The sequence below is a fragment of the Heterodontus francisci genome, chromosome 44 (genome assembly GCF_036365525.1).
Source record: "Heterodontus francisci isolate sHetFra1 chromosome 44, sHetFra1.hap1, whole genome shotgun sequence".
Classification (NCBI taxonomy): Eukaryota; Metazoa; Chordata; class Chondrichthyes; order Heterodontiformes; family Heterodontidae; genus Heterodontus; species Heterodontus francisci.
In genome coordinates, this window is record NC_090414.1 from 26817826 (window position 1) to 26832001 (window position 14176).

The window sequence follows — 14176 nt, forward strand, 5'->3', positions numbered from 1 at the left end:
AAAACTTGTGCAAAAATGATCAGCGATCTAAAAATTACAATCATGATGGTGAGACATAGATATCACTGTTGCCCTAGATGAGGGGCAATGCCAAATTTCTTAGAAAATAGTGCAAGGAATTGCCTACTCATCTTGGAGATGCCTCGCACAAGGCTGGTGAATAGAAGTCTCTTTGAAACACATGTATCCTCAGTATTCCATAGTTCCTATCACCAAGACTTTTAGCATGTTGGAAAATGCATCAAAAGAGTGACAAAAATCAAAATTTTGTGGGGGAAGCCTTTGAAAATGAATCTTGCGAGTTGTGTGTCTGTTTGGTTGCACTAACATCTCCGAGTCAGCCTTTTGTGGCTTTGTACCCCATCCGAAGACTTCAGCGATACTGCATTGTCAGAGGTATCGTTTCTCGGATGAGATGTTAAACCAAGGCCGTGGGACTATTTGGAGAGCAGGGGAGTTCTCCTGGTAATTTGGCCAAAATTTATACTTTGATCAACACCACCAAAACAGGTTAACCGATCGTTTATCTTATTGCTGTAAATGGCTGCCACTTTGCCGAAATAATAACAATGACTGCCACTTGAAATGTAGTTCATTGGCTGAGACACTTTGGGATGTCCAAAGAATATGAAAGGCACGAGATAAAAGCAAGTTCTTTCTTTCAAACCCCCTTCAGAAATCACTTGTTGCAAAACAAAAAAGCAATTCTATCTAATGTTTCCTTGTAATATAAATGATGGAATATTCAGTATGCTTTCAGATTATGTTATAGAGTCATAGAGTTTTACAGCACGTAAACAGGCCCTTCAGCCCAACGTGCTCGCGCCACAACACTTTCACAGCCCCTTGTTTTCACATCATAGACAAAGGCGCCAGTTTTAATTTTCACAGATTGAACTACAGATTGTGATTCCTAAAATGTGGATATAAAACAAACTAGGAACTTCATTTAATAAAAATGCAATTCAATCAGCGGAAAGCAGTGGTCCTGGTTCCAGGCCTCTATTCTGAACTGTTTTTGAGCTGTCAGATTTCTTTTTCAATGCCAAAATTGAGGGCTGCATAAACTTGAAGGTATTTGTCAGCTTTTGCTCATTTCTGAGGTTGCTATGAATACACATAAGTGTAGGACAGATGTAGCGTAAAGCTCCATTTTCACTCGATTCACCAAGTACCTTGGGCTAAATTCAAACCCAGGTCCCAGAGATGAGAGGTAATGTTCTTCCTCGGCAGTGACTGGAATTTCATTCAGCTACCTACCTGAGTGCTAATGTACTGCAAACCATTCTTTAAACGGTCTTAAAAAGCAACATTTAGTCATTCATTCACCCACATGATGCAGGTGGCTCTTGGGGTATGTCAAGATGTGTGACTGCATAAATACCATCGTATGGAGCTGTTTAACTCACTTCCAGCAGCTTCACGATGAAAACAAATGGAGTGTTTCTCATCACCACGGTTGTGGTTTTTGTTTTCACTGGTGAGTGACATTTATACCTGTGTGCTATACATTATTACTTAATATCTGTAGCATATGCAACTGAGGGAATGGATTTGATTTGTATTTAAAAAACCTTTCAGAAGATGTTAAAACTTTGTGTTGTTAAGAGTTTTGACATTTTTAAATTACAAATTATTTATTTTCATCTGAAAACTTCCTGATGGTAACAGATGGAGAAATACTGATATTGCAGGAAGAGTTTTATTAAAACCCAGTGTAAAATCTTCACTCTCATTAGTACTGAAGGAACCAACCCCATTCCAAATGCAAACAGTGATGATCAGAATTTTATTGGAGAGAAAGGATGGGAAAGTCTAAAGGATGCTCTTGGCTAACGGACAATAATCCAAGAGGTCCTTATTTGAGACAGGGCTTTTTTGATGGTATGATTCATGTGGTTGAGCTTCAGTGAGGATCTCCACTATTTTCAAAAGGCCATATGCTCAAAAAAGTAGTGCCTGCAAGTGGTCTCTGATTTTAATTAATGATCTGTGCGCTTTTCTATTTCAGACTTGGCCACCACAGCTTGGGGTTCTGCTGGTATTGAGGTGCTCTGACCTTTAAATGTTTTTTTTTCTGAACTATCCTCACTATTGTATATTTACTTAAGTTTAATATTCCATTACTTTGCTGAACTTGCACCTCATTTTAATATAAGTGACAACTGTTTTACTATTCTGAATTCTAATCTAATAATCTTATCTCTCACAGCCAAAATGTCAAGATTTCCCATATCACCCAGTCTGCCCCTTGTACGTACAGCCGTTGTGTGGCACAAATGGTGTGACTTACACAAACCTCTGTAATATGTGTTTTTACATCTGGTAAGTGTCCTTATAATGTAATCCTAGTGAAACATTTCAGTGAAGATCCATATTATGAACAAAAAAAAAACTAAACTGAGTTAGTTAATCAAGTAACAATCCATGTCTAAGACAGACAAAGGAATCACTGTGGGTTTATATTGTATGTTGCTATACAGCTGATACAACTTCCCTATTGGAAACTTTCCTACTAGTGTTGCACTGAGCTGTACATATGAGGAAGATCCCTGGCCTGTGCTAAGGTGGCTGACTTTAACAGACTTTGCAGGAGAACTCCATCAGGTTTGTCCCAACATAAAGTAGCCCGTTGACAATTATTATCACAGCTCATACAAGAACAATTACTTGAGCTAACTACTGGAGAAACGCCATTGCCCAGAAAACAACAGCACACAGGTCCCCCCATCTTCAGGAGCAAAACAAAATGAATCCACTCTTTGGGGGAAAAGAACTGAATAGCTGAAGATCGAGTGGCGTTTAGCAACTGAACAAATGTGCACTTTGAAATGCTTGAAAATTCATTCGGGAACTTTAAAACAAAAATGATTATTAAATCTGATGCAGAATAATACAACAGAGAAGGAGACAATTTGACCCATCACGCTGGTTTGAAAGCTACCCAATTAGTCCCACTCCCCTGCTCTTTCCACACAGGCCTTCAAATTATTCTTTTCTAAGGAATGCTGAAATACATAACATTACTGTACCAATAATTATAACTATGCTGACAGGCTTACTGTACAAATGTTGTGTAAAGAAAAAATACAATAGGCAATGATTAAATCAACACAACATGATCTTCTCCTTGACTTTTGACAGAGCAATGAAAAACATTTCTTTTAATGCTTCGAAGATGTAGCTTATTATTGTCTCTTACAAATCTAACCACCAATTAACACCTCTTACCTTTAATGGTTCCGACCTTAGTCCTTCCCATATCACATTTCTTCCTTTGCTTTCTTGGCCAGTGAGACCACGTCATTAAGTTGAGAGAAACATTGCTTGGTTTCAGTGGCAGGTTGGAAGGTAGAATCTGGATTCAAACATAATGAAAATGATGTCTAAGAAGATGTCATCAGCCACTAACATCATAATTTTCTTCATCTCAGCTACCTCAACAATTTACTTCTATTAAAACCAACACAGAACCAAAATATTATGCTGGATTTTTAAATATCTTTAACAGGAGAATTTTCAACTGGATTGAGCACAGGATGATACAAGTATATATCCTGGATAGTTAAGGAAGTTTGGAGGGTATAGCATACACTCATTGGACAGCATATGGGAACCTGATGGAACTCGAAGATTATGAAAGGGTTTGATAGGGTAGACATACGAACATACCAACTCGGAGCAGGAGTAGGCCATTCGGCCCCTCGAGCCTGCTCTGCCATTCTATAAGATCATGGCTGATCTGTTTGTGGACTCAACTCCACTCTCCTGCCTACCCCCGATACCCTTTGACTCCCTGGTTTGTCAAGAATCTGTCTACATTAAGAACATTCAATGACCCTGCCTCCACCGGTCTCCAGGAAAGAGAGTTCCACAGACTCAGGACCTTCAGAGAAAGAAATTTCTCCTCATCTCTGTCCTGAATGGAGACCCCTTCTTTTTAAACTGTGCCCCCTATTTTAGTCTCTCCCCAAGGGGAAACATCCTTTCAACATCTACCCTGTCAAGCCCCCTCAGGATCTTCTATGTCTCAATAAGATCACCTCTCATCCTTCTAAACTCCCATGAATACAGACCCAATCTGTCCAACCTTTCCTGAATAGATAACCCTCTCATCCCAGGAATCAGTCGAGTGAACCTTCTCTGAACTGCTTCTAATGCAATTATATCCTTTCTTAAGTAAGGAGACCAAGACTGTACACAATACTCTAGATGTGGTCTCACCTATGTCCTGCACAACTGCAGCAAAACCTCTCTACTTTTATATTCCATTCCCCTTGCAATAAATGACAACATTGCATTTGCTTTCTTAATCACTTGCAGTACCTGCAGACTAACTTCTTGTGTTTTGTGTACTAGGACACCCAGATCCCTCTGCATCACAGAGTTCTGCAACCTCTCGCCATTTAAATATATTGCTTTTCTATTCTTCCAGCCGAAGTGGACAAGTTCACACTTTCCCACATTCTACTCCATCTGTCAAATCTTTGCTCACTCACTTTAACTAATCTATATCCGTTCACAGACTCCTTATTTCCTCTTCACAATTTACTCTCCTACCTATCTTTATGTCATTAGCAAATTTAGCAACCATACATTCTGTCCCTTCATCCAAGTCATTGATACAGATTGTAAATAGTTGAGGCCCCAGCACTGATCCCCATGGCACTCCACTAGTTACAACTTGCCAACTCGAAAATGACCCATTTATGCTTACTCTCTTTTTCCTGTTAGCTGACCAATTCTTTATACCATGGGCTCTTATTTTGTTTACTAACCTTTGATGCAGCACCTTGTCAAATGCCTTCTGGAAATCCAAGTACACCACATCCACAGGTTCCCCTTTATCCACGTTGCTTGTTATTCCCTCAAAGAACTCTAATAAATTAGTCAAACACGATTTCCCTTTCACAAAACCATGTCGACTCTACCTGATTGCACTGAGATTTTCTAAATGACCCACTATAACCTCCGTAATAATAGAGTCCATCATTTTCCCTATGACAGATGTTAAGCTAACTGGCCTGTAGTTTCCTGCCTTCTGTCTTCCTCCATAGAGAAGATGTCTCCATTTCTGGGGGAAGAACAGAACTAGCGGCCATAAATATAAGATAGTCACTAATAAATCCAATAGGCAATTCTGGAAAAAAAACTCTTTATCCAGAGAGTGGTGAGAATGTGGAACTCGCTACCATATGGAATGGTTCAGGCAATGCACTTAAGGGGAAATTTAATAAAGATGAGACCAGAGGTCACCACAGTAACGTATTCTATTTTCTCACATACCTGAGAGATGTAACAAGAAGCTAGACATGCAGCTATTCCTCACATGGAGCTAAGGTGAAGGCAAGGGGAGAGGAATAGGAGTGTCCAGCAGAAATTGCAGTTTTAATCATCTCTGTGATTCACCTGCTGAGGCTCTGATGCAATGGGAGATCAATGTGAGGCTTGGGTTGAATGTGTTGCTGAGCATGGAAATTGTAATTTCTTTTTGGCGGGGGGGATCAATTAATAAATAAACTGCCTCTGCATGTGCCTCCATCTATTATTTAACTTTTATCTAACCTTGCAGCTGCAGTACCAGTGTCCCTGTGTTAAGTATGTTTGACAGTAAATACATAATGTGAAATATCCTTACAGAGTCACCTCTGAGCTTACAGGGTAGGAGGAAGCTAACTGTGTCTAAATAGAGCTGTAAATGGACCAACAATTGATTCACTTTTATTTTTATTAATTCTATTTCAGGGGAACTGGTTTTAAGGTTAAAATTTTGCACGAAGGAGTGTGTGATACTGAAAAGGGACCAAATCAATCAATAATTAAAAAAACTAGAAAAATGAACTGAAGCATATTTTAAAAATCATGTCATCTGCTGAATGCTAAAGAAAATAAAATTTCTCCTCAATAAGGTGTTGGATGTTTTATTTGTAAGACTAGGTTGTATGGCCCCTCAAACCTGCCCTGCCATGTAATCAGATCATGGCTGATCTTCGATTTCAACTCCACTCACCCACCTGAAGCCCATACCCCTCGACTCCCTTACGGTCCAAAAACCTATCAGTCTCGGCCTTGAATATATTCGACAACTGAGCATCCACAGCCCTCTGCAGTAGAGAATTCCAAAGATCCAGAACGCTGGGTGAAGAAACTTCTCATCTCAGTCCTAAATGACCGACTGCTTATCCTGCGACTATGCCCCTTAGTTCTAGGCTTTCCAGTCAGGGGGAAAACAGCTTCTCGGCATTTATGCTGTCAAGCCTTCTCAGAGTTAATGAATCGCCTCTCATTCCGCGAAACTCCAGGGAGTATAAGTCCATTTTATTCAATATCTCCTCATAAGAGAACCCTCTCATCCCAGGAATCAATCTAGTACTGCACCCCCTCCAAGGCAAGGAGAACAAAACTGGAGACTGTGTTCGAAGTGTGGTCTCACCAAAGCCCTGTAAGATTGCAGCGAGGCCTCCTTACTCTTGTCCTCCCCTTGTAATAAATGCTTACATGCCATCTGCCTTCCTAATTACTTGCTGTACTGAAATGTTGTCCTTGTGCACGAAACACAAAGTTAACAAAATCCCTCTGAACACCAATATTTAATAAATTTTTTTCCTAATCTGCCCACCAAAGTGAATAATTTCACGTTTCCCCACACTATATGCCACCTTCGTGTCCACCTACTTAATCTATCTGTATCTCTTTGCAGATTCTTTGTGCCCCCTCCCCCCTACGGGTTACTTTCCTACCTAGCTTTGTATCATCAACTTGGATACATTCCACACAGTCCCTTCATCTAAGTCACTAACATAGATCATAAATAGCTGAGGCTCCAACACTGATCCTGCTGCACTCCACTAGTAACAGCCTAACTTGAAAATGGTCTGTTTATTCCTACTCTGTTTTCTGTCCTTTAACCGATCCTGAGTCCAATCTATTACTGCCAATCCCAAGAGACTTTATTCTTACACAACAACTTTTCATGAGGCATTTTATCAAATACTTTTTGAAAATCCAAATATACTACATCTACTGGTTCCCCTTTATCTACCCTGCTAGTTATATTCCCAAAATACTAAAAGACTTGTCAAACACCATTTCCATTTCATAAAGGTATATAGAGAGGCGGTGACATAATGGTATTGTCACTGGACTAGTAACTCAGAAACCCAGGGGATTGCTAAGGTGACATGGGTTCGAATCCCACCACAGCAGAAGGTGGAATTTGAATTCAATTAATAAATCTGGAATTAAAATCAAATCCATTGATGGCCATGAAACCATTGTCAATTGTTGTAAAAACCCATCCGGTTCACTAATGAAGGAAATCTGCTATCCTTGTCTGGCCTACATTCCAGGTTCTGGGATCTTGTGAATCACAGGAATCCTGTGATTTCAGATCTGCAGCAATGTGGTTGACTCTGAAATGCCACTCAGTTGTATCTAACCACTATGAGGTCAATATGGAATAAAACCAGACGGACCACCTGGCAATGACAAACCCAGCCCTGCTGACCCTGCAAGGTCCTCCTTACTAACATCTGGGGGCTTGTGCCAAAGTTGGGAGAGCTGTCCCACAGAATAGTCAAGCAACAGCCTGACATGGTCATACTCACAGACAATATCCCAGACACTGCCATCACCATCCCCGAGTGTGTCCTGTCCCATCAGCAGGATAGTGGTATATAGTAGGGAGGGAGTCACCCTGGGAGTCCTCAACATCGACCTGGGACCCCATGAAGTCTCATGACATCAGGTCAAACATGGGCAAGGAAATCTCCTGCTGATTACCACCGACCGCCCTCCCTCAGCTGATGAATCAGTACTCCTCCATGTTGATCACCACTTGGAGGAAGCATTGAGGATGGCACGGACGCAGAATGTACTCTGGGTGGGGGAATTCAATGTCCCTGACCAAGAGTGGCTCGGTAGCACCACTACTGACCGAGCTGGCCGAGTCCTAAAGGACATAGTTGCTAGACTGGGTATGCGGCAGGTGGTGGAGGAACCAACACGAGGGAAAAACAGACTTGACCTCGTCCTCACCAATCTGCCTGCTGCAGATGCATCTGTCCTTGACAGTATTGGTAGGAATGACCATCGCACAGTCCTTGTGGAGACAAAATCCCACCTTCACATTGAGGATACCCTCCATCATGTTGCATGGCACTTCTTTGGCCTCCTTGTCTTGAGAGACAATGGGTAAGCGCCTGGAGGTGGTCAGTGGTTTGTGAAGCAGCGGCTGGAGTGGCTATAAAGGCCAATTCTATGGCACTACCACTGTGCTAAATGGGGTAGATTTAGAACATACCTAGCAATGCAATACTGGGCATCCATGAGGCACTGTGGACCATCAGCAGCAGCAGAATTGTACTTAACCACAATCTGTAACCTCATGGCTTGGCATATCCACCACTCTACCATTACTATCAAGCTGGGAGACCAACCCTGGTTCAATGAAGAGTGCAGGAGGGCATGCCAGGAGCAGCACCAGGCATACCTCAAAATGAAGTGTCAACCTGGTGAAGTTACAACACAGGACGGCTTGCGTGCCAAACTGCGGTAGCAGCGTGCGATAGACAGAGCTAAGCGATCCCATAACCATCAGATCTAAGCTCTGCGGTCCTGCCACTTCCAGTTGTGAATGGTGGTGGATAATTAAACAACTAACTAGAGGATGGAAATATCCCCATCCTTGATGATGGAGGAGCCCAGCACATCAGTGCAAAAGATACGGCTGAAGCATTTGCAACCATCTTTAGCCAGAAGTGCCGAGTTGATGATCCATCTCGGCCCCTCCTGAAGTCCCCAGCATCACAGATGCTAGACTTCAGCCAATTCGATTCACTCCAAGTGATATCAAGAAACGACTGAAGGCACTGGATACTGCAAAGGCTATGGGTCCTGACAATATTCCGGCAATAGCACTGAAAACCTGTGCTCCAGAACTTGCAACGCTCCTAGCCAAGCTGTTCCAGTACAGCTACAACACTGGCATCTACCCTGCAATGTGGAAAATTGCCCTCGTATATCCTGTACACAAAAAGCAGGACAAGTCCAACCCAGCCAATTCCCGCCTCATCGGTCTACTTTCAATCATCAGTAAAATGATGCAAGGTGTCATTAACAGTGCCATCAAGCAGCACTTACTTAGCAATAACCTGCTCAGTGACGCTCATTTTTGGTTCCGCCAGGGCCACTCAGCTCCTGACCTCATTACCGCCTTGGTTCAAACATGGACAAAAGAGCTGAACTCAAGAGATGAGGTCAGAGTGACTGCCCTTGACATCAAGGTAGCATTTGACCAAGTATGGCATCAAGGAGCCCTAGCAAAACTGAAAAAAACTCTCCGCTGGTTGGAGTCATACCGAGCACAAAGGAAGATGGTTGTGGTTGTTGGAAGTCAATCATCTGAGCTCGAGGACATCACTGCAGGAGTTCCTCAGGGTAGTGTCCTAGGCCCAAGCATCTTCAGCTGCTTCATCAATGATCTTCCTTCAATCATAAGGTCAGAAGTGGGGATGTTGGTTGATGATTGCACAATGTTCAGCACCATTCGTGACTCCTCAGATACTGAAGCAGTCCGTGTAGAAATGCAGCAAGACCTGGACAATATCCAGGCTTGGGCTGATACGTGGCAAGTAACATTCGCGCCACACAAGTGCCAGGCAATGACCATCTCCAACAAGAGAGAATCTAACCATCTCCCCTTGACATTCAATGGCATTACCATCGCTGAATCCCCCACTGTCAACATCCTGGCGGTTACCATTGACCAGAAACTGAACTGGAGTAACCATATAAATACCGTGGCTACAAGAGCAGGTCAGAGGCTGGGAATCCTGTGGCGAGTAACTCACCTCCTGACTCCCCAAAGCCTGTCCACCATCTACAAGGCACAGTGGCGCAGTGGTTAGCACCGCAGCCTCACAGCTCCAGCGACCCGGGTTCAATTCTGGGTACTGCCTGTGTGGAGTTTGCAAGTTCTCCCTGTGTCTGCGTGGGTTTTCCCCGGGTGCTCCGGTTTCCTCCCACAAGCCAAAAGACTTGCAGGTTGGTAGGTAAATTGGCCATTATAAATTGCCCCTAGTATAGGTAGGTGGTAAGGAAATATAGGGACAGGTGGGGATGTGATAGGAATATGGGATTAGTGTAGGATTAGTATAAATGGGTGGTTGATGGTCGGCACAGACTCGGTGGGCCGAAGGGCCTGTTTCAGTGCTGTATCTCTAAACTAAACTAAACAAGTCAGGAATGTGATGGAATACTCTCCACTGGCCTGGATGGGTGCAGCTCCAACAACACTCAGGAAGCTCGACACCATCCAGGACAAAGCAGCCCGCTTGATTGGCACCCCATCTACAAACATTCACTCCCTCCACCACCTACGCACAGTGGCAGCAGTGTGTACCATCTATAAGATGCACTGCAGCAACGCTCCTTAGACAGCACCTTCCAAACCCGCGACCTCTACCAACTAGAAGGACAAGGGCAGCAGATGCATGGGAACACCACCAACTGCCAGTTCCCCTCCAAGTCACACACCATCCTGGCTTGGAACTATATCGCCTTTCCTTCACTGTCGCTGGGTCAAAATCCAGGAACTCCCTTCCTAACAGCACTGTGAATGTACCTACCCCACATTGACTGCAGTGGTTCAAAATGGCAGCTCACCACCACCTTCTCAAGGGCAATTAGGGATGGGCAATAAATGCTGGCCTGGTCAGTGACGCCCACATCCCATGAATGAATAAAAAAAATTTCATAAAACCATTTTAACTTGGCATAATCATGTCATGATTTTTTAAATGCCCTGTTATGACTTCCTTAATAATCGATTCCAGCATTTTCCTGACAACTGATGTCAGGCTAACTAGATTGTAGTTGCCTGTTTTCTCTCTCCCTCTCTTTCTTGACTAGCGGTGTTTTGCTATGTTTCAATTCACTGGGGTCATTCCAGAATCTAGGGAATTTTGAAAGATCACAACCAGTGCATCTACTATCTCTGCATCCCCCTCTTTTAGAACCCTTGGATCTAGCCATCAGGTCCAGGGGATTTGTCTCCTTTCAATCCCATTAATTGTTCCAGTATTTTTTTCCTTACTAATATTAATTACTTTAAGTCCCTTGTTCTCATTAGACCCTTGTTTCCCCACAATTTCTGGTGTGTTTTTTGCATCTTCTACCATGAAGACACAAGATATTTGTTTAATGTCTCTGCTATTTCCTTATGGGCAGTTATAATTTCTCTTTAATTTAATTTAATTCAGTTATGAACAGAGATTGGAGAAGTTGGGACTGCTTTCCTTATAGAAGGCTGAGAGGTGATTTGATAGAAGCATTCCAAAATCATGAGGGGTCTGGACAGAGTAGATAGAGAGAAACTGTTCCCACTCGGGAAAGGATCGAGAACGAGAGGACAAAGATTTAAAGTAATTGGCAAAAGAACCAAAAGCGACATGAGGAAAAACTTTTTCACGCAGCGAGTGGTTAAGGTCTGGAATACACTGCCTGAGAGTGTGGTAGAGGCGGGTTCAATCGAGGCATTCAAGAGGGAATTAGATTGTTATCTGAAATGGAAGAATGTGTAGGGCTATGGGGAGAAGTGGGGGGGGGGGGGGGTGGGGGGTTGGTGGTGGATGGCACTAAGTGAATTGCACATTCGGAGAGCTGGTGCAGACACAATGGGCTGAATGGCCTCCTTCTGCGATTCTGTAATAACATGAATTCATGAGATTACACGTGTAAAAGAATCCCCTTCCCAAGCCCCATTGTTCTACAAATATTGAAGGGTTATAAATGGTTTATAGAGTCAACGAGAAATATTACATCAATTCCCATTTGAGATTGCCGAACGTGAATTAAACAGGTTTATGACGGCAATATTCATACAGCCACACATCCTGTCCCTGTTTGTAACACCATGACCCAAGAGACACTTAAATCACACACTAAATGAGTGAATAGCTTTTTCAAAACATTTTTAAGATGTCTTGTAGTTTTACTAAGACTAATCAAACAGGTACTGAGCAAGATCCCAGCCACTGAGCTGAGTTCGAACACTAGCATCTGGGGTTGAATACAGACCATCTAAATGGTCTGCAAAGTCTCCCAACTATGTTGCTTGTAAAGGTCAAATGTTAAGTTTTGGTGACTCTCCATCCAGCTGAAAGTCAAAAGCATCAAATAACTGTCCAGGATTAAGCACTAATTGGCAGGCAATTGTAAACTTCAGGCAGAGAAACTACAAGAAGGGTGATTTAATGATATGATATAACTATTTCCAGATGCCCCGTCATTTCAGTCAACATTTCATAGTCGTTTGAGCAAGCCACTTAGAGAAGCTTCCACAAGAACACAAGAAATAGGAGCAGGAGTGGACCATATGGCCCATCGAGCCTGCTCCGCCATTCAATACGATCATGGCTGATCTTAGGATTCAACTCCACTTTCCTGCCCGCTCGCCATACTCCTCGATTCCCTGAGACACCAAAAATCTATCTATCCCAGCCTTAAATGTATTCCACGATGGAGTATCCACAACCCCCCGGGATAGAGAATTTCAACGATTCGCAACCCCTTGAACAAAGTAATTTCTTCTCATCTCAATCCTAAATGATCGACCCCTCATCCTGAGACTGTGCCCCCGCGTTTTAGATTCCCCGACCGACGGAAATAATCTCAGTGTCTACCCTATCCAGCCCCTTGAGAATCTTATACGTTTCAATGAGATCACCTCTCATTCTTCTAAACTCCAGAGAATACAGGCCCAAGTTACTTAGTCTCTCATCGTAGGATAACCCCCTCATCCCAGGGACCAATCTAGTGAACCTTTGCTGCACTGCCTCCAATGCAAGTATATCCTTTCTTAAATGTGGAGACCAAAACAGCAGACAGTATTCCAGATGTGGTCTCATCAAAACCCTGTACAATTGTAGCAATACTTCCTTATTCCTGGACTCCAATTCCCTCGCAATAATGGCTAACATGCCTAAATGCTTGCTGTACCTGCATGTTAACTTTCTGAGTTCCTTGTACAAGCACTCCTAAGTGTTTTTGAAGAACGACACTTACAAGTTTCACCTTAATAATAAATCTGAAAGAGTCTTGGGTAGTTAACCAGTTACACAGCACTAATCAGGACTCCACTGAAATTTTGTGAGCAGCAGTTTGACTGCTGTATATAAAACTGCCTCAAGTCTTACTTAAGATTAATATTCATTCAATCTTAGATTACATTTAATTCTAAAACAAGTTCAAATAAGGAATTTACATTGTCAGAAATTGCTAGATGAAAAATAAGATTAGTCAAACAAATTACAAAAAACATTGTACAATAGAATAAAAAAGGGAAATGCAAGTCATAACAGTACAGATTTTAGCCAAGCTGACGTACGTCAGAGTGGTGCAGAGTGAGAAAAAGGCCACAATTTAGGCTGTACTCGGAAACCATTTATGAAACAATGAAACTGAAAACCTGAAATATAATCATCAAAGCCAAAGGAGATAGTGAAAAGAGAAAATTCTGACTGTGTTGCAGCATACATCCAAAGGTATTGCAAAAGTATTCACCAAATGTGACAAAGGCAACTTCTGTGCAAGATTTTGCAAGTTGCAGAACTAGCTATAACTTTCCACAGACCTTCTGACAGCACTGGTGTCGTAGCAGGATGCATGAGTACAGAGCTCAGAGAAGCATTTGCAAAGGCAAAGCAATTATCATTGGGAGATTTAAAATTTCACATAGACGAGGAAATGCAAATCAGCTCAATTTATAAATTTCTCATGTATCCAGGGCAATTTTCTGAAACAATGGCCCTAATATTTAAGAGGAGGCAGGGGGGGGTTGCGGGTGAAACCAGCAGCAGATGGCCATAGCTGGGGTAGTGTGCAGATGATCCCTGGCAATCTGGAGCCAGGTTGCCAGAGATTGGGACCTAAATTGGTGGGGCGGGGCAGTTTTGAGTCTTGCAACCTTTGCTGTTTCTTAATTCTACGCACTGCTTCCACAGCTTGCTCATCCTTACTGATAGAGAGGCTTCAAGCATATACAGCAAAGAGCAGAATGTAATGGCTCTGACTAGTGACAGGCTAGTCACTATGCCAAGATCACGATGTACCAGGATGCCGTAGATCTGTCTGGTAACAAAGCAACTGGACATTGTCAAGGTCACAATGTACCATA

At 42.6% G+C, this 14176-nt stretch overlaps 1 protein-coding gene across 1 annotated transcript in view; it reads right to left on the minus strand.

Annotated features, from left to right (window-relative positions):
• The window catches only part of LOC137355872 (trypsin inhibitor ClTI-1-like), a 76748-nt gene extending 63080 nt beyond the window's left edge, over positions 1 to 13668 (minus strand). The window contains exons 1-2 of the mRNA XM_068021478.1: positions 13634 to 13668; positions 3232 to 3358 (exon numbers count right to left, since the gene is read on the minus strand). Of these exons, the coding sequence (XP_067877579.1) occupies positions 3232 to 3307 (76 nt within the window). The 5' untranslated portion in view covers positions 3308 to 3358; positions 13634 to 13668. The remainder of the gene's footprint in view (positions 1 to 3231; positions 3359 to 13633) is intronic.
• Between the last annotated feature and the right edge of the window lie 508 nt (positions 13669 to 14176).